The sequence below is a fragment of the Pangasianodon hypophthalmus genome, chromosome 11 (genome assembly GCF_027358585.1).
Source record: "Pangasianodon hypophthalmus isolate fPanHyp1 chromosome 11, fPanHyp1.pri, whole genome shotgun sequence".
Lineage (NCBI taxonomy): Eukaryota > Metazoa > Chordata > Actinopteri > Siluriformes > Pangasiidae > Pangasianodon > Pangasianodon hypophthalmus.
Window position 1 is genome coordinate 20190923 of NC_069720.1, and position 17854 is coordinate 20208776.

Below are 17854 nucleotides of genomic sequence, written 5' to 3' on the forward strand. Positions count from 1 at the left end.
ATTATTTAAACCATGAGGGTAATTTGTTAATTTGTGATATGACATATGCAGAGCAGAAGGATGCCAGATGGAAAGAGATCATTTTAAAAGTTGAAGAGCATAACATATAACCTGAAATATATTTTTACAGAGAAGGTCAGGAGAGCTGGGCATCTCATGCTTACTCCAGTATCTTAAAGTAAGTACGCTATAAGGTCAAAAGTATGTGAACACCTGACCGTCACACCTATATGTGGCTCTTCCCCAAACTGTTGCCACAAAGTTAGAAGCACACAATTGTAGAGAATGTCTTTGTGTGCTGTAGCATTACAATTTCCCTTCACTGGAACTAAGAGGCCCAAACCTGTTCCAGCATGACAATGCCCCTGTGCACAAAGTGAGCTCCATGAAGACATGGTGTGTTCAGGTTGGAGTGGAAGAACTCGAGTGTCCTGCACAGAGCCCTGATCTCAACCCCACTGAACACCTTTGGGATGAACTGGAACACCGACTGAACCTTAGGCCTCCTTGTCTGACATCACTAATTCCCTTGTGACTCAATGAACACAATTCAATTCAATTTTATTTGTATAGCTCTTTTAACAACGGCCATTGTCATAAAGCAGCTTTACAGAAATATATAAATTCAGGATATAAATTCTAAACTTATAAATTTATAAATTTATCACAAATCCCCACTGCCCAGCCATCTTCTAAAATCTAGTGGAAAGCCTTCCCAGAAGAGTGGAGGCTGTTATAGCAGCAAACGGTGAACCAACTCCATATTAATGGCCATGGTTATGGAATGGGATGTTCAACAAGCACATATGAGTGTGATGGTCAGGTGTTCACATTCATTTAAGAGTAAGAGTAAGATATTCCTTTATTTGTCCCGCAGTGGGGAAATTGCATATGCACACAAGAACAAGATAGATTAAAAACTATTCTAATATGAGGTAACAAAATCAAATAGACTCTATATATACAAAAACACTATAATACAAGCAGAACTACTAAACTAAACTAAATACACTAGCATACAGAAACAGGATTTTAACCAAAAAAAAAAAAAAAAATGGAATTACTGTTGTTTTTAGGAAACGTCCTGGTGCATACTCCATACCAGGAGGTGGCGGTAATACACCAGTCTGCCAAGCGCCATAAAACTCCAAAAAGAAGAAGAAGAAGAAGAAGAAGAAGAAGGAGAAAAGGATGACGAGTGCGATGACGTATCTCTGAAGAGGGGCGGGGCTACGTGCGGCAGGGTTAGCTCGCGCAGCAGCGGACAGCAGCTCGTGATAGTGGGACGTTAGTAAGTAGTGTGTTCTTAGCTTTATGAAACTGTGTCAGCCGTTCAGACGTGTAATTTATTTCTAAAACCACAATAACATGGCTCTTGTTATATTTAAACTTTCTTTTGACGTCTGAGGTTTTATAAATGTTTGATATAAGTCTTTGTTTAGTTTTTTTTGTGGCTAAAAACGGAACGCCACGAGATAAAGGTCGCTAGCCGGTTAGCACACGATGCTAGGCGGCTGGTAAGGAGGTGCTGCTGTGGCAGGTTTGCTAGCTGCATAACGCGAGCAGTGGTTATCTGGTTGTGTTCGCTGCCGTCAAGATAAAACGCTATATCTTTAGAGTTGTAGCTTTTAGCTGTTGCAGAGAGCTAGCGAAGTGTGTGGTCACACAGCTTTAAAACTAGCCGTGTTTACTAGAACATTCTTAGACCTCTTTACTCGGTCAGCTCACACGAAACAGCAGTTGATGTTGTTGTTGATGTAGTTGTTGCATTCCTGTACATACACTTACTCAGACACAAACAGTACAAATCTATTAAACACAAGCATAATCACGTTTTGGTGTAGTTTGTTGTTTAGCTAGCCAGCCATGGATTAGCCGTGGTAGCTATGTTTTCACTTCATGACATTAGGATCACAGATAGCTGTCAGAGTTAAAGTCAGTAGCAATGTGGAGTATAGATTTTTATTTTTGGCTCTGCTTTAAAAACAACTTAAAAAACACCTTTTTCGTCTCAGCAAGACCTTGATGATTAGCTTTGATTGAAGCTGCAGGGAGTGATGAGAGCCAGCCCTGAACAAACACGCCTAGCTGTAAAAAACCTGTTGATGACCATGATTAGATCATGATTAGATCATGATTAGATCATGATTAGATTAGACTCATCAGGAACTGTGTGGTCACTACTGCAGTCAGGATTATAATCTGCTGTACTGCTGTGTCTCTCAGTTCATAATCACAGTTTGATTATTATAATTAAAGTTGTTGCATTCATTACATTTTTGAGTGCCATCTCATCATCTGTGCTTCATTTGTCTTTCAGTTATCCCCATAAATACCCGGAGAGGTCCTAACCTCCAACCAACAATGACAGATACAAAGCGTCTCGCTTACTCCATTATCCAGTTCCTCCACAACCAGCTCACATCTGGAGGCTTGTCATCAGATGCTCAAGAAAGTTTAGAAGGTACATCCTGAACGTGGCATAAGTTTATTTTTAGGTTAGGGTTATAACACTGATGTGTAATAGCTCTTGAAACTGCTTTCCAGTTGCCATCCAGTGTCTGGAGACTGCGTTTGGGATCTCAACCGAGGACCAGAGTTTAGCAGTTTGTCAGACCTTGCCAGAATTATTCGCAGCGGCAACTGTCAAGGTAATATCCACTATATGGCTAAAAGTCGGTGGACACATGACCCTCATACCCTAATGCTAATGCACCACTAATGCTCTTGTAGCTGAATGAACACAAATCTAGTGGAAAGCCTTCCCAGAAGAGTGGAGGTTATTATAGCAGCAAAGTGGGGACTAAATCTGGAATGGGCTGTTCAGCAAGCACATATGGGTGTGATAATCACGTGTCAACAAACTTATGGCTGTATATTGTACACCGAGCCTTTTTAGGCTTTTTTGTCATCTTAGAAATCCAGTTTGTTAAAGTTAATTGATGGCTTGAGTTCTGTATGTGATTTTGCAGGTAGCAGAAACGCCTCAGGTTAAAGTCACCTCAGCCAATAGTTCCCCTACAGAGGATCAGCTAGCAGAGGCAGAACAACTAAAAAGTGATGGTATGGACATAAAATCTCTTGTTACATTTGAATTTCCTTTTCTTTTTTTTTTAATTTTCTTTTGTTAAACTGAATGTTGCATTAAATCATTACAAAATAGTAAAAAGAAAAAAAAAATTGAGTAGTAAATGTTGGGAAATAGGTGAAGGTTTGCTGGTGTGTGTGGGCTAAAGGTTTTGTGCTTTGGCAGAAGCAATTACCAAATAATAATACAGAACTTTACTGTAACTTCAGTGAAATTCTGGCTATTAATAATAATGACAAAATGTATTTATTACAGGTAATGACCAAATGAAGGTGGAAAACTTCAGTGCAGCGGTGGAATTCTACTCAAAAGCCATTCAGATTAATCCACAGAATGCAGTTTACTACTGCAACAGGTAATGCCTCATGCTTTTTCACCCCAGTATCAATATGAATTGAATCACGTTCCGTATTTAAAGGCCTGTGCTTGTTTTGTGTCCGTAGAGCCGCGGCATACAGCAAACTTGGTAACTACGCTGGAGCAGTTCAAGATTGTGAGTGTGCAATCGGAATTGATCCAAACTACAGTAAAGCATATGGACGCATGGGGTAAGACCGGAAGTGACTAAACATGATTAACTACATACTGACACATAACTGCTTTATTGGGTTGAACACCTTTTATTTTTGAATGATTGTTGCAATATTTGCCTTTGTAGTACTTGCCAGGGATATGCCAAATCTTTGCTCCTGTAAACTAAACGTTTGTAATTGTGTTCTGGAGGAATATTAAATCAATTCAGATTAGACTGTTATGGTTTCTCGGGTAGTCACAGGTGTATCATCTGTGGGTTATTACAACTTTGACTCTTTCAAAATGCAGACTTCTTAAAATGCACTTTTATCAATTAACATCTACACAGTATTATTTTACATGTAATTTCCTACAAATGTCTCCAGAAGAAAGCATGAAAAAATTTGCTGTTTGCAAGCCAAAATTTTCATGTCTGCCAGAGAATAGCAATTTAATAGCCACGTTTGTTGTGCATTGCCTGGGCCTATTCATGTCATTACTTGGTATAGATGAATGAAAATTGATGTGTGGGATTATTTTGGAGATGTTTGGAGAGTGCTAAAACTCATAACGTTGGCAGTGCTTTTTTTTTCCCCCCATCAGTCTGAAAGTCTCTGTACGTTTTTATCATCAATCATTAAATGCAGTAAACGTAAACGTGCTGACAGTTCTGCATCACAACCTTGCTTCATTTTTATCATGAAAAAGGGAATTAATTGAAAAGTGAAAAATGTGAAAGTTACTCAAGAGTCTTATAGTAAAGTTGGGAGTAAATATTTTTTTCGTCAACCGAACCAAAGTAAAAATTCATGCCATATTAATGTTTTGAAATTCATGTTTCACTAGCACTGATTTTCTTTGTACTCACATGCATATGTGGATAATCAGCTATAAATTACCAAACATGTTCACGGCACAGCTGATTTACATTTAATGACACCCACAAAACTCCAAAAGGCAAAGGTGCACAGAAAGTGTGTAACCAGCAAAAGAGCGCCTCCTGCGTGGGGAGCGAATCCATTGTGTTCAAAGAGCTAAGAAGTTGTTTTCCAAACGCCCCTTGTTTAAGAGTAGTGCCAGTATAATATGTTAAATTCCTTTGTGTACCGTGATGTTCATGTTTCTTAAAAAATTCTGTTTAATCTTCACCACTTCTACATCTGTGTTTTTATACGGTATGTTAATTCTGTGACGCAGTGAATTCCTTCGGCTTGTGTGTTATCTGAATTGAAGATTTGTCTGATGTGATGTTAATGCTTTAAGATGTGTTGCATTTTCTTCTCATAATCAGGCTGGCGCTGTCAAGTTTGAACAAACACAACGAGGCTGTAGGCTACTACAAGAAAGCCCTGGAACTCGACCCTGAGAACGAAACGTATAAATCAAATTTGAAAATTGCTGAGCAGAAAATGAAAGAAACACCAAGCCCAGTGAGTTCTCATACCTGCAGATTACAGTCACTTACTGGGAATTGGAAAGGACTGTTAAATTCACTGTCTTGAGTTTTCCTCTCTTGCAGACAGGTGGGATGGGTGGCGTTGACCTTGCTGGTTTGCTCAGTAATCCCGGTTTCATGAGCATGGTGGGTATTTTTCCTCAATGAGAACTACACTATATGGTGAAAGGTTTGTGGACACCTGACCATCACACCCATATGTGCTTTTAAATATCCCATTCCAGATTTTGGAGCATGACCGTGGAGATTTGGCCTGGGGTGCACTCTGTGTTCCAGTTCATCCCAAAGGTGTTCAGTGGGGTTGAGTGGGGCTCTGTGCAGGACACTCGAGTTTTTCCATGTCTTCTTGGAGCTCGCTTTGTGCACAGGGGCATTGTCATGTTGCAACATGTTTGGGCTAGGCCAATTGTCATGCAAAAACATCCTGTACAATTTTGTGCTTCAAACTTTGTGGCAACAGTTTGGGGAAGGCTCACATATGTGTGTTAATGTCAGGTGTCCACAAACTTATGGCCATATCGTGTATATCTGTCAACTGTAGGGGGCAGATTGATAAAATTACTGATGCGTTTTTTTTTTTTTTTTCAGGCTTCTAATCTGATGAATAACCCACAAGTACAACAACTGTGAGTATGATTTTAATAAATGTATCTCTTAAGTGGGCCAAATATATTGATCAGTATAGTAGAACAGGCACTTAAGTAAAGTAGTTTTGGAATAGGGTACAGCATTGCAGTTATGATTGGTGCTATTATTATATGCTTACATGTGAATAATACTCAGGTTTTGATTTATGTAATGTTGCTTGCTGGTGATCTCTTCAGGGTATCAGGAATGATGTCTGGATCTTATGGGCCTATGGGTGGCACTGCAGCCCCAACCACAGGGCCTCCGAACGACATATCAGGCCTTATTCAAGCGTAAAGTTTACATGCTTCTACTTTTCTAAGCATTAACACATTAAATTGCTACTGTATAGTTAAAAGGGGCTTTTATATTTAGTGAAATGTTTCTGTTATTTGCACAGTGGCCAGCAGTTTGCACAGCAAATGCAGCAGCAGAATCCTGAGCTCATCGAGCAGTTAAGAAGTCAAATCCGGAGCCGGCCCCCTAGTGCAAGTAACGAAGAACAATGACACATGAAGCAGTAAGATTGATTTCTGTTTAAGTGGCTTTTTTTTGTTTGTTTTTTGTTTTTTTTTCCTCCACCCCAAAGGATTAGTGCATATAGTCAGCTTCATAATTGGCACCCCTTTTCAAAATGAAAAAACAAAACAAAAAAAAAAACATCTTTGTGTTAATTATCTTTCCCACTGAAACTAACATGTAATTGAAGTAAATTTATTCCAAACCCTTATCAAAAATTGTCACTATTGTTGGTACCCCTGGCTGCATTTAGTACTTTGCACAACCTCACTTTGCCAGCATAACAGCACAGAATCTCCTATAATGCTGAATTGGAGAATACAGAGCAAGGAATCTAACACTCCTCAATACAGAATCTCTCCACATTCTCCAGGGTCCTAGGTACTCCCTTCTGGACTCTACTCTTCAGCTTATACTACAGGTTTTCCTTTAGGTTTAGGTCAGGGGTCTGGTAAGGCTTAGTTCAGTCATCAAACCATTTTTGTGTAGATTTGGACATGTGGTTTGGATTACTGTCATGCTGGAAGATCCAGTCACACCTAGTTGTTGCTTCTTGGCAGAGGCAGCCAGAATTTCAATTCAAATCTTCTGGCACTTCAATGAGTCCATGGTCAATACACTTGTCTCATATAATCTGTGTGTCTCAAATCTTCCCCATGTTGATGAATAACTGCATGTTTAGGGAATTAGATATTTATATCCCAGTGAAACAGGAAGTCAGGGATGACCTGACTTCCTAAATCTTCAATTGAACTTAAAGCAAAGTATAAATTGGAACATGGTTTAGCTACATTTTAATAAATGCTAGGTGTGCCAGTATTTGGCATATAATTATTATTATTATTTTTTTTTCATTTTACTTCAATTAAAATTTATCATATTTTTAGTGTGAGATTACTCTAATTACAGTAACCACAAAGACATGTGTTTTTTTTTTAACTAATCTTTACCTAATAAAGGTGCTAATAATTCTGGAGCTGACTTTATATCCATACATGTGTCTGGAATAAGTGAGAGGTTTGTCAGACATGCAGCATTATAGGATAAATATGCACAGTGCTGTTTTTGTCTGTACTTCAGCACATTTAAATAAATACATTGATATCCCTAAGTCTGGAACAGAATCTCAGTTCCTTTTTTTTTTTTTTTTTTAAACATTGCTCTAAGAAAATTAATTGTCTAAATTAGAATAAGCTTAAATCAGTTTTTCATGGGTTATATTCTCAGAGATAGCTAAAGGTCTGGATGAGTCTACATGTAGCATTTGCATCACATGGTTTGTGGCAAGATGCAAATCACTGGAAAAATTCAAAAAAGGTCAGATGTCAGTTTATTTAGTAGTCTGTAGTGCTCAGGAACAATTGACAGATTAGACAAAGATTAACCTGCATTAGCGTAATGGAATGAGGAAAGTATGCAGAGAAAAAGGGAACTGCCCTTGTGCCTAAACATAACATCTCATCAGTGAAACAAGTCAAGCATGTATGTGACTGCTGATAACAAGAGCAAACTGAATTCTCAAGTGTATTCTGACTGCTGAAAGTAAATCTCACTGCAGCTTGCAGCAACACAAAGCCAAAACCCAGAGCCAAAACATGGACTGACCATGTGTTATACTTACTACAGACTATCAGGGAAGGTACTCAGGCTCTGTTTATGTTTATGATTTACAGGCCTAAGGCAAAGGATTTGAAACTAAGTAACTGTACATGGTTAATGTTTCTAAAAACATCTCTTGGCCCCATTGAAACAGTTGCTGTATTCAGCTTGAGTCATAAGGGGTAATTCGCAGGTCGGAATGACATCACATTCAACATATGAATACCTCTGTGTTCATCTTTTGTTAGTAACAAGCTAGTCTCGTAGCTGTGAAGAGCGATGTATATTTCCCGCCTCAAACAGCGAACTGTACGCCGATAAGCCATAAAATTATGACCACTGACAGGTGAAGTGAATAATTTTGATTATCTCGTTACAATGGCCCCTGTCAAGGGTTGAGATATATTAGGCAGCAAGTGACGAGTCGGTTCTTGAAGTTGATGTGTTGGAAACAGGAAAAATGGGCAAGCGTAAGGGTTAGAGAGACTTTGACAACAGCCACATTGTGATGGCTAGATGACTGTGTCAGGGCATCTTTAAAATGGCAGGCCTTGTGGGGTGTTCCCGGTGTGCAGTGGTTAGTACCTACCAAAAGTGGTCCAAGGAAGGACAACCAGTGAACTGGCAACAGGGTCGTTGGCGCCCAAGGGGGATTGAAGGCTAGTCCGTCTGGTCTGATCCCACAGAAGAGCTATTGTAGCACAAATTGCTGAAAAGTTAAAGCTGGCTATGATAGAAAGGTGTCAGAACACACAGTGCATCGCAGCTTGCCGCATATGGGGCTGGGTAGCCACAGACCTGTCAGAGTGCCCATGCTGAACTCTGTCCACTGCCAAAAGTGCCTACAATGGACAGGTGAGCATCAGACCTGGACCACGGAGCAATGGAAGAAGGTGGCCTGGTCCGATAAATCACATTTTCTTTTACATCATGTGGAAGGCCAGGTGCGTGTGCATCATTTAGCTGGGGAAGAGATGGCACCAGCATGCACTATGTGAAGAACGCAAGCTGGCGGAGGCAGTGTGATGCTCTGGGCAATGTTCTGCTGGGAAACTTTGGGTCCTGGTATTCATGTGGATGCTATTTTGACACATACCACCTACCTAAACATTGTTGGAGACCAGGTACACCCCTTCATGGCAACAGTATTCCCTAATGGAAGTGACCTCTTTCGGCAGGATAATGCGCCCTGCCACACTGTAAAAATTGTTCAGCAATGGTTCGAGGAATGTGACAAAGAGTTCAAGGTGTTGACTTGGCTTCCAAATTCCTCAGATCTCAATCCAGTCGAACATCTGTGGGGTGTGCTGGCCATCAAGTCCGATCCATGGAGGCCCCACCTCGCAAATTACAGGACTTAAAGGATCTGCTGTTAACGTCTTTGTGCCAGATACCACAGCACACCTTCAGGAATCTAGTGGAGTCCATGCCTTGACGGGTCAGGGCTGTTTTGGCAGCAAAAGGGGGACCAACACAATATTAGGCAGGTGGTCATAATGTTATGGCTGATCGGTGTATAGTCAATGTTAGAGATTTAACAAGCAAATTTGTATGTTGATTGATCTAAAGCACATACTTACATATTTAAAGGTAAAACGCGCTACTTTGTTTACTGCTATGAATAAACATACTGTTGATTTGACGTCACACCATAAACTGGGAAGGAACTTGCAGGTGAGAGGACCACCCCAGTTTGACAAAATCAGATTTGATTTCAATCTGAGGGACTTTTCTTTGGCGTTTCCTGGTTGAATTACAAGTGAAAGTGTGTAAAAAGCTGAGTTTTCTACATTGTTCATCCAGTATTGATTTAAACAAGCTGACATTCTGCAGCTGAACTTTATAGTCCGTGTGCAGTAGTACAGCAGCTAAACAACAGTTTTGCAAATAATGTTTAATAATAAAAAGTCGTGTATATAAATTAATAAGACAATTTATTTATTCATGCATGCATCAGTCAGAAACATGGGCTCTAGGAAGCTCTGTCTGGGGAAACAAATGAATTGCTGTGCTGGATGTAAATGTATAAAGAACAAACTGAATAATTTTTTTCTGAGGAAACTGCTAATTTTTTTTGCTCTATGTAGTTATCACACAATAAAGGCTGAAAAACCTCATTAATCATGAAGCCTTCTCTTTTGATGGAAGAAAGTGATATTAATTTTTAATGAATTAACATCTCTTTTTGCTTCTTTTCTTTTTTTTCTCCCCTCAATAGGTAAAGAATCATTGTGAGGGACACAGAAGACTGGCTCGCTTTTTCTTTTTATCTTCTTTTTAAGATCTATTGTATCTACTACTCCAGGGACTAAACCAATTTGACATCAGAAGGAGCGCATGTGTGTCCAGCCGTCCTCCTCCCTGCATTGCCTGTCTTTGAAGAAACCAATGTAGCCAAAATTTTTAGGTCATATCTGGCCACCTAGATGCTAAAAAAAAAAAAAAAAAAAAAAAAAAAAAAAAAAAAACTGTATGGATGTACAGAAGCATCACCCTGGTTTATTATTATCATTTCTGTGTAACTAATACTAATGGATTGTCATAAGAGTCATTGCTTCATGGACTGGATCAACACAGTGATTTCCATTCTGCAGTAACAAGCTGTCTTTATGTAAGCAGAAGAGTTTGTAAAAGATATGTACACTGTTGATATGGAAATTAAATGTCAGATTTCAAGTAGGATATGATTGTTGTGATCCACTGGTATCCACAGGAGTAGGAAAATCTTTGCCAAATGTCATGCTGTGATCTTTTTTTATTTGTTTATTTTTTATTTTATTTAAAAGACTGGACATTTTGCATTAAATGTTCACTCCAAATAACTAATATAACAGGATGGGATAGTCAGGGAGGACAAGGAAGTGTTAATATTCCACCAATGTCTCTCAAATACGTTCAACAAGGTAGGCTGGGTTTTAAAGTTCACTCTACACTACGTGTAGTGGGCTTCATAGGGTGCAGAACAGTGTGGGTCGTGCCTCACGGAGTGCACCTACAGAGGGAGCAGGGAGCCATTTGGCATCCAGCCACACCAGCGAATAGAAACCCGACAGGTGCTCTCGTACTAACGGAGATAGCCGAGAAAAACGCAGGTAACGGCGAGGAAAAACATTCATAATATTAACGTTATTCAGTATAAATAACTTCTGTTCATAAAAGAAATAGTGAGTTACAGGTTAATGTGTGGTAGTTTGTATAGCTTAGCATTAGAACTAGCTTTGAAAGTCAAACTTCCTAGCTAGAAAGGAGTGTAAACAACAATATTCCTGGTTTAGCCTGGTTTAGCAGGGTACATGAGAGGAGTTATTTCCAGAATACAGCTCAGTTAGCATTAGTACTGAATACAGCAGGCACATAAGGCTGATTTTTGATGCTCTAGCAGCGATGTTCTTGTCTAGCACAGCTAGCATGGAGTACTTAGCTAGCTCTGAGCTGTCTGGCGGTGAATAAAAACAAATAAGTGTGACTCGCTTTCTTCCTGATCAGTGCTGAAGAGTGTCCGGGTCTGATGGATGGAGGAGGCTGTTCATGCTCACGCCATGCTGTTACTGTGCTGCTAATCTGAATCAGCAACATGGAGATGGTTGTAGCTAAAATCCTGTGCCTTCTGGGCATGTTTGGCCTCATGCTGAGCGCTATTCTTCTCCCTGTGCGGGTGATGCAGTCGGACCTGGACAAGGCTGTGCGCTACAGGAAGGCGGTGGCGTTCAGTAACTCATTCGGAGGCGGTGTGTTTCTGGCCACCTGCTTCAATGCGCTTCTGCCTGCTGTTCGAGACAAGGTGCGTGTTAAACCCCCTCATCTGCTGCTCCTTTTTAATTCTGTCACAGGGCTTTACATAGCCCAGCACAAGTCTTCAACCACTTCCACATGTGCAGTACAACCTGCCACTGAAAAGGACTCCACTGGGGTTGTGCGCTCACTTTATTAGGAACACCAGAGTAGTACTGGCTAGGATCTCTCTACACTGCATGGACTCCACAAGGTGTTGGGAATATTGCTGTGAGATTGAGGTCCATGCTGATTTTAAATGCATCACACAGTTTTCTGCAGATTTGTCAGCTGCACATTCATGCTGTGAATCTGCCGTTCTACCCCATTCTGTAGAAGCCCATGTATTGTCTCATAATTGTGAGATATCGAATAATAAATGAGATATGAAGTCATTATAATGAAGTCAAAAGTGAGATATAAAGTCATAGTTATGAGATATTAAGTCATAATTCTGAAATATTATGTAGCAAATGAGATACATGGGGAGATACCACATGGGGAAGTGGTAGCTCAGTGGTTAAGACGTTGGACTTCTGCTTGGAAGATACAGACATAAACGAGTTGCTAAGTCATAATTGAGATAGTAAGTCATAATTCTGAAATATTAAGTCACATGTGAGATACTAAGTCATAATTATGAGATATTAAGTCATAAATGAGTTGCTAAATCATGATTATGAGATAGTAAGTCATAAATCTGAAATATTAGGCCACAAATATGAGATGCTAATTCGTACTTATGAAATATTAAGTCACAAATATGAGCCAGTAAGTCATGAGAGAGTAAGTCATAAGTCTGAAATATTAGGTCACAAATATGAGATACAAAGTCATAATTATGAGATAGTAAGTCCCAAATATGAGCTGCTAATTGATAAATATGAGAGAGTAAGTCATAAGTCTGAAATATTAGGTCACAAATATGAGATACTAAGTCTTAATTATGAGATAGTAAGTCCCAAATATGAGCTGCTAATTGATAAATATGAGATAGTAAGTCATAAGTCTGAAATATTAGGTAACAAATATGAGATACCAAGTCATAATTCTGAAATACCAGGTCATAAATATGGTATGCTAAGTCATAATTATGAGAAACATCATTTCCCAATACTAAGTTAAGATTGAGATATGAATTCAGAATTTCAAGCCACTAAGTCATAATTAAGATACTGAATCACAGTTGAGATATAAAGGTAATTTAAAGCTACCGTGTCATAGTTATGAGATATTAAGTCATATGTTTGGGACACTTGATCAAAGATACAATTGATACAGTCATAATTTCACAGTCATCAGTATGAGATACAAACCATAATTTCCAGATACAAAGTCATAATTCTGATAATTAAAAAAAGTCATAATTTAGTCATTTAGAAGTCATAATTGCGAGATTTACTGCCTATGTTGGAACCATGCTGTCTAGCGATCAAAACCGGAAGAGTAGGCAGGCCTGTGCGCACACACACGCCTTCCAACAATACAAACTTTATCTCATGACTTGTTATATAATTATGCCTTTTTCTATCTCATAAGTATGACTTGGTATTTTGAAATAAATTATGGCTTAGCTCATAATTGTGACTTATAGTATCTCAAAATTATGACTTGTTATATTCATGCAAAAAAGTCTCGGAGAGCTCCAGCGCTAAACTTTCTGTCACTCTGGTGTAATTTCCATATTTTCCATATAGTGTCTTTTTTCCTTCGTAATGATGAATCAGAGGAAAGTGCTGCTGAATGGGTGGCATTTATTGCTGTCAGTTTTGCTTCCACAGAGGAAAACAAAAGAAAAATGTTTGCTTGCAGACAAAAAAATGGAGCAACACCGTTTCTCTGAGGCTCACAGCCCCACCCCTACGTAAACTACAATACCCACAGCATTATCCCTAAACATTAGCCCTTTGCTCTGTAAAATGTGCATGCTCTGCTGTTTTTGTGGAGCTCCTACATGAAATGTGTAATGGTTGGCACGTCTAGTAATATAATATAATCAGCAATAAACGTCACTGGATGTTGTAGCAATGTAATATCATGTAGGAACAATATTATCATTATTTCTCACAAGACTATTGTGTATTCCTCCTGGATGATGATTAGATAGACCCATATAAACCAAATTTGTCTAAGACTATGGCTATGACAAATGATGGGAAATAAAATAATTTATTTTTCAAATATTACACTGAAAACTTTGCTATCTAAGTAACACCACAGGAGAATAATGTATTACCCTAGTCATGGATTTTATGTGAGTAACTGCTTCTCAGCCAAAATGCCATATAGAACATTATACAGCAGTTAGTTCTGGTCCACTAATTTGATTGGTCGAGCAGCGTTCCAAAGAGTGCTTATATTTACTTTTGCCACACTGGGACTTTTTACTATGTGTATCACTCCACTCCCCATAGAATTCCACTCCTTGTTTCAGAAAGTTTACTACAGTAGTTTTACCAACATCATCAGCAGACATGGCAAACAGTACTTTTCAGGAATATAACTTCTGGTTTCAAATATGAAAGCTTGTCAGATGAAGATGAAAAGGAAGAAGGGAAGCCATTTTTACTGGAAGCCAAACAGGAATGAACAAATCAGTGTTAGCTAGCTAGCTAGCCAATGTGGCTTCTTTGGGATCTATTTCCACTAGAGGAGCAAAAATAAGGAGAACATTTGGCCATATTGTGTCCGAAATGTTACTTACCCTATATTAATTTTCTTGTATATAGAACTGTTCACACTCTCAATCGTGTAGAATACTGTGATTACCTACGGCCAAATCACAGCCGTGCCGATATTCAAAATGACCGCACTCCTGCTCATACGATACTGCTTAATTACAATACTGAGGTTACAGTGTGTCTGGAAACTTTATCCCATCTAAATAATACTTTCGTATCAACATGTTCTGTTTGTCTTCAGGTGGAGCAGATCCTAAACCTGCTGAAGATCACCACCGACTACCCACTGGCCGAGACCATGATGATGCTTGGCTTTTTCCTCACTGTGTTTGTCGAGCAGGCTGTGCTGACCTTCAGGAAGGAGAAACCACCCTTCATCGACCTTGAGACCTTTAATGCCGGCGGCTCGGAGGCAGGCAGCGACTCTGAGTATGACACGCCGTTCATCGCTCCAGCACGGAGCTCGCATCATCACTCGCATAATCACTCTCATCACCACGGCCATTTCAACCCTGCAGAACTAACACGAGCAGGACCACTGCGGCTCGCAAGCCTCGTCCTGGCCCTCTCCGCTCACTCAGTCTTTGAAGGCCTTGCTCTTGGGCTTCAGGAAGATGGTGCTAAATTAGGAAGCCTTTTCCTCGGAGTGGCGATTCACGAGACCCTCGCAGCCATGGCTTTAGGGGTCAGTGTGGCTAAAGCAGGACTGCAGCTTCGGGATGCCAGCAAGCTGGGCATCACGGTCAGCCTCATGATCCCCATCGGCATTGGCCTTGGAATGGGTATCGAGAGCGCCCAGAACCTGGCAGGAAGTATTATTTCTGTGGTGCTCCAAGGCTTGGCAGCAGGCACATTTCTTTTTATTACTTTCTTTGAAATTCTCTCCCGAGAACTGGAGGACAAACATGATCGGCTCCTGAAGGTGCTTTTCCTCGTCTTAGGGTATGGTATACTGGCAGGTCTAGTCTTTATCAAGTGGTGATGGATCTCAGCAGTTCCCAGAGCGAATGATCTACAGCAGGTTTCGCTTTTTGGAATAGTTAACCCTCCTCATTGCCATAACCAAAGGGCCAGAGTTTTCTGAATATATTCTAAAAAGACTTTTCTTAACTTGTTACTTGTTAAATTTCTGTACCTATGAAATCATACACTGGATATACAGAAACAGTAGCATATTAGATGCAGAAAAGCGTTTTAACTGTAGTGAAGTGATTTATTACTGTGAACGTTGTTGGACGGGTGCTACTGCAGATTTTAAATGTTATATGTTATTGATTCATTTGATGCTAGATGACTTTGTGATAAACATTGGAGATACAGTCCCCGTTTTATTTGTTTTATACCTGATTAAAAGGTTAGCTTCAGAGACAGATATTCCTTGTATTCCTTGCAAGAGTTGATCTTACAGGCTACAGCAGGGGTTCTCAAATGTTTTGCAGCCAGCGATTCATTTAACTTTAAAATAAATTTCATTGACTCCCTCAACAGAGATTTATGAATAGTTCAACGATTCAAATATTAGGCTAATTGTTTAAATTTTGTAAAATATTAGACTCAATATTTAAACATGGGGTTTAAATTCGGGGTATTTATTTGCGCCATAAAGCTTTTTGTTCCTTAAATTTCCATGAACAAAACACATTAGGTCCAAGTTGATATTGTGTATAGGCCTGCTTGTTTTTGAGTTACCCATTCAAATCAAATCAATATATAAATACTGTGCTTCACGGACCCCACTCTGAGACTCATGAGTCTATAGGCATATTGCACAGGTGTAGGAAAACGCAATGCTGGAGAGGTTACCTGGAAGTTTAATTGAAGTAGGTGCTGTAATGCAGTTTCACGTTGTTACTTTACATTTTTGTACATCTTTGTGGTTGTGTTCTTATATTTATAAAGGAATCTGTTTTGGTTTAAGACCCAAGATTATTTGCATCTGATAAATGCAAATTTATTTCACCTGACAAATGCAATGTAATACAATATTTGTCTAGTACATTCATAGAAAAAGGGGTCATTAAGAGTTCTTTGGATCATAAGCTTTCTAAAGGGAAACCTTCTGTTGTAGGCTTTTATGTAGAACTATTACAGGGTTTCCATAAAACGTTAGACTGAAGAACTGTCTGCAAAAAATATCAGATTAAATATGGCTTATAGATGAGAACAGCTGTAACAAGACTATTTGGCATTTTTGTTTGTTTCAACAAAACTGTGAGGAACTTAAAATTTAACATGTTACTCTACTGAGTTTCTCCTCTAGGGCTAATCTAATAATTTTTCCTTTTGACTATAACAATTACCAGATTGAAATTTGAAGATTTAAAGAGATCTTTCTCTTTACGTCTTTATCTAAACTGTACTAATTCACATAGATCTTTCCTCCTCATTCATCTTAACAAGCTAAAATTAAACAGTGAAACGTACCTGGCCTCATTAAACTATGAAGTTGTTGCATATATTTTATGACCACATTGGGGTAAAAAAAAATCAAGCCCCTTTCATGAAATACAACACGAGGCTGTAACGTCAACAGTTAAGTATACTTCTTGCCAAGCAGTTCTCAGCCGCTTTGGTTGTTAATGTTTGTGCATCTCATCAGTGTGTTGCCATGAAGGACATCTCCGCATTACACAGGCCATATTGTACGTTTACTGTTTTTAACATGAAAATGTCAGTGTTTTTACATATTGCTTTTTTTTTTTTTTATTATTATTTCTCTGTTGTTGCCGCCAAGTCTCGCCTGTCTGCAAGAGAGATAGTTACACTGCTTTTTCAGTCAGTCTGTTTTTTTTTTCTTTCTTCTTCTAAAACTGCAACAACAGTTTTGGGCCTAAAAACAGTTTTGTGCACAGTGCTATGTGGTGCAGTTGTAGCAGCGCTGCTGCTGCCCCCAGAGGCTTCACTATGGTATTACATTTTACCCAGGAATAGATGCCTATATTTCTGTTATTGCTTAAGTCAGATATAAAAAATCTACTTTGATAATTGTTCATAATTTAAATTATTGATTGTTAAATAATCATTGCAGCCCTAATTAGATATGCTAGATGGAACCTTTTTCCTAAGATTGTACATGCATCAAACTTTTTTCCCGATGCAAAGGTTTTACCTGGGTTTTCCCAAGAATACCATAAATATACATGTTATCTAAATCATTTTAGCAGCATATTAACCTCATGCAGTATGCAGTGTTATTGACAGTATGAATTCCATGTCACAGCAGGGATATGTTCACGGTAAAGGTATATTTACTTAATGTTGCTCAGCATAAAAATGGAACAAGTGTTTGTAATAGTTGATTAGAAAGCTGAGAATTACAGGAATGGTTTGTTTCAAGTAGCTGAAGCACATGACTATAATGCTGGTGGTAGGTATGTCACTGTAAATGAAGTGTATGTATGTGAGTGTAATCAGTGTAAATTATAATGCTAAGATTAATGCCTTAAAAGACACTCAATAAATTTTAATATATTTTCTACACTTCATCTAATGATCAGCTTCCCGTTTGAATTCCAGTATGTTTTTTTTTTTTTGTCTTAACACAGCACATTGCCGGAGTGTGTCTCCTAATAAAACGTATTTGATAATGAGTTAGTGTGT

At 38.9% G+C, this 17854-nt stretch overlaps 2 protein-coding genes across 2 annotated transcripts; both read left to right on the forward strand.

Moving 5' to 3' along the window:
- The first annotated feature begins 1167 nt into the window (after positions 1-1167).
- Positions 1168-10484, forward strand: sgta (small glutamine rich tetratricopeptide repeat co-chaperone alpha). Its single transcript, XM_026920096.3, has 12 exons — positions 1168-1291; positions 2321-2464; positions 2548-2651; positions 2973-3063; positions 3344-3443; positions 3532-3636; positions 4893-5031; positions 5121-5183; positions 5646-5683; positions 5882-5977; positions 6085-6204; positions 10021-10484. The coding sequence occupies exons 2-11, from the start codon at positions 2365-2367 to the stop codon at positions 6191-6193; spliced, it is 945 nt and encodes a 314-aa protein (XP_026775897.1). The 5' UTR covers positions 1168-1291; positions 2321-2364; the 3' UTR covers positions 6194-6204; positions 10021-10484.
- Positions 10485-10615: 131 nt separating this feature from the next.
- LOC113530255 (zinc transporter ZIP3) lies at positions 10616-15624 on the forward strand. The gene is made up of 3 exons (XM_026920083.3): positions 10616-10894; positions 11289-11583; positions 14496-15624. The coding sequence occupies exons 2-3, from the start codon at positions 11377-11379 to the stop codon at positions 15234-15236; spliced, it is 948 nt and encodes a 315-aa protein (XP_026775884.1). The 5' UTR covers positions 10616-10894; positions 11289-11376; the 3' UTR covers positions 15237-15624.
- Positions 15625-17854: the final 2230 nt, after the last annotated feature.

Excerpts from the sequence above, each read along its gene's own strand:
- sgta (XM_026920096.3), top strand. The coding sequence starts at position 2,365 with ATGACAGATACAAAGCGTCTCGCTTACTCCATTATCCAGTTCCTCCAC. Across the intron at positions 2,465-2,547 it reads TGCTCAAGAAAGTTTAGAAG|TTGCCATCCAGTGTCTGGAG; the intron begins GTACATCCTGAA and ends ACTGCTTTCCAG. Across the intron at positions 5,184-5,645 it reads ATCCCGGTTTCATGAGCATG|GCTTCTAATCTGATGAATAA; the intron begins GTGGGTATTTTT and ends TTTTTTTTTCAG.
- LOC113530255 (XM_026920083.3), top strand. The coding sequence starts at position 11,377 with ATGGAGATGGTTGTAGCTAAAATCCTGTGCCTTCTGGGCATGTTTGGC. Across the intron at positions 11,584-14,495 it reads TGCCTGCTGTTCGAGACAAG|GTGGAGCAGATCCTAAACCT; the intron begins GTGCGTGTTAAA and ends GTTTGTCTTCAG.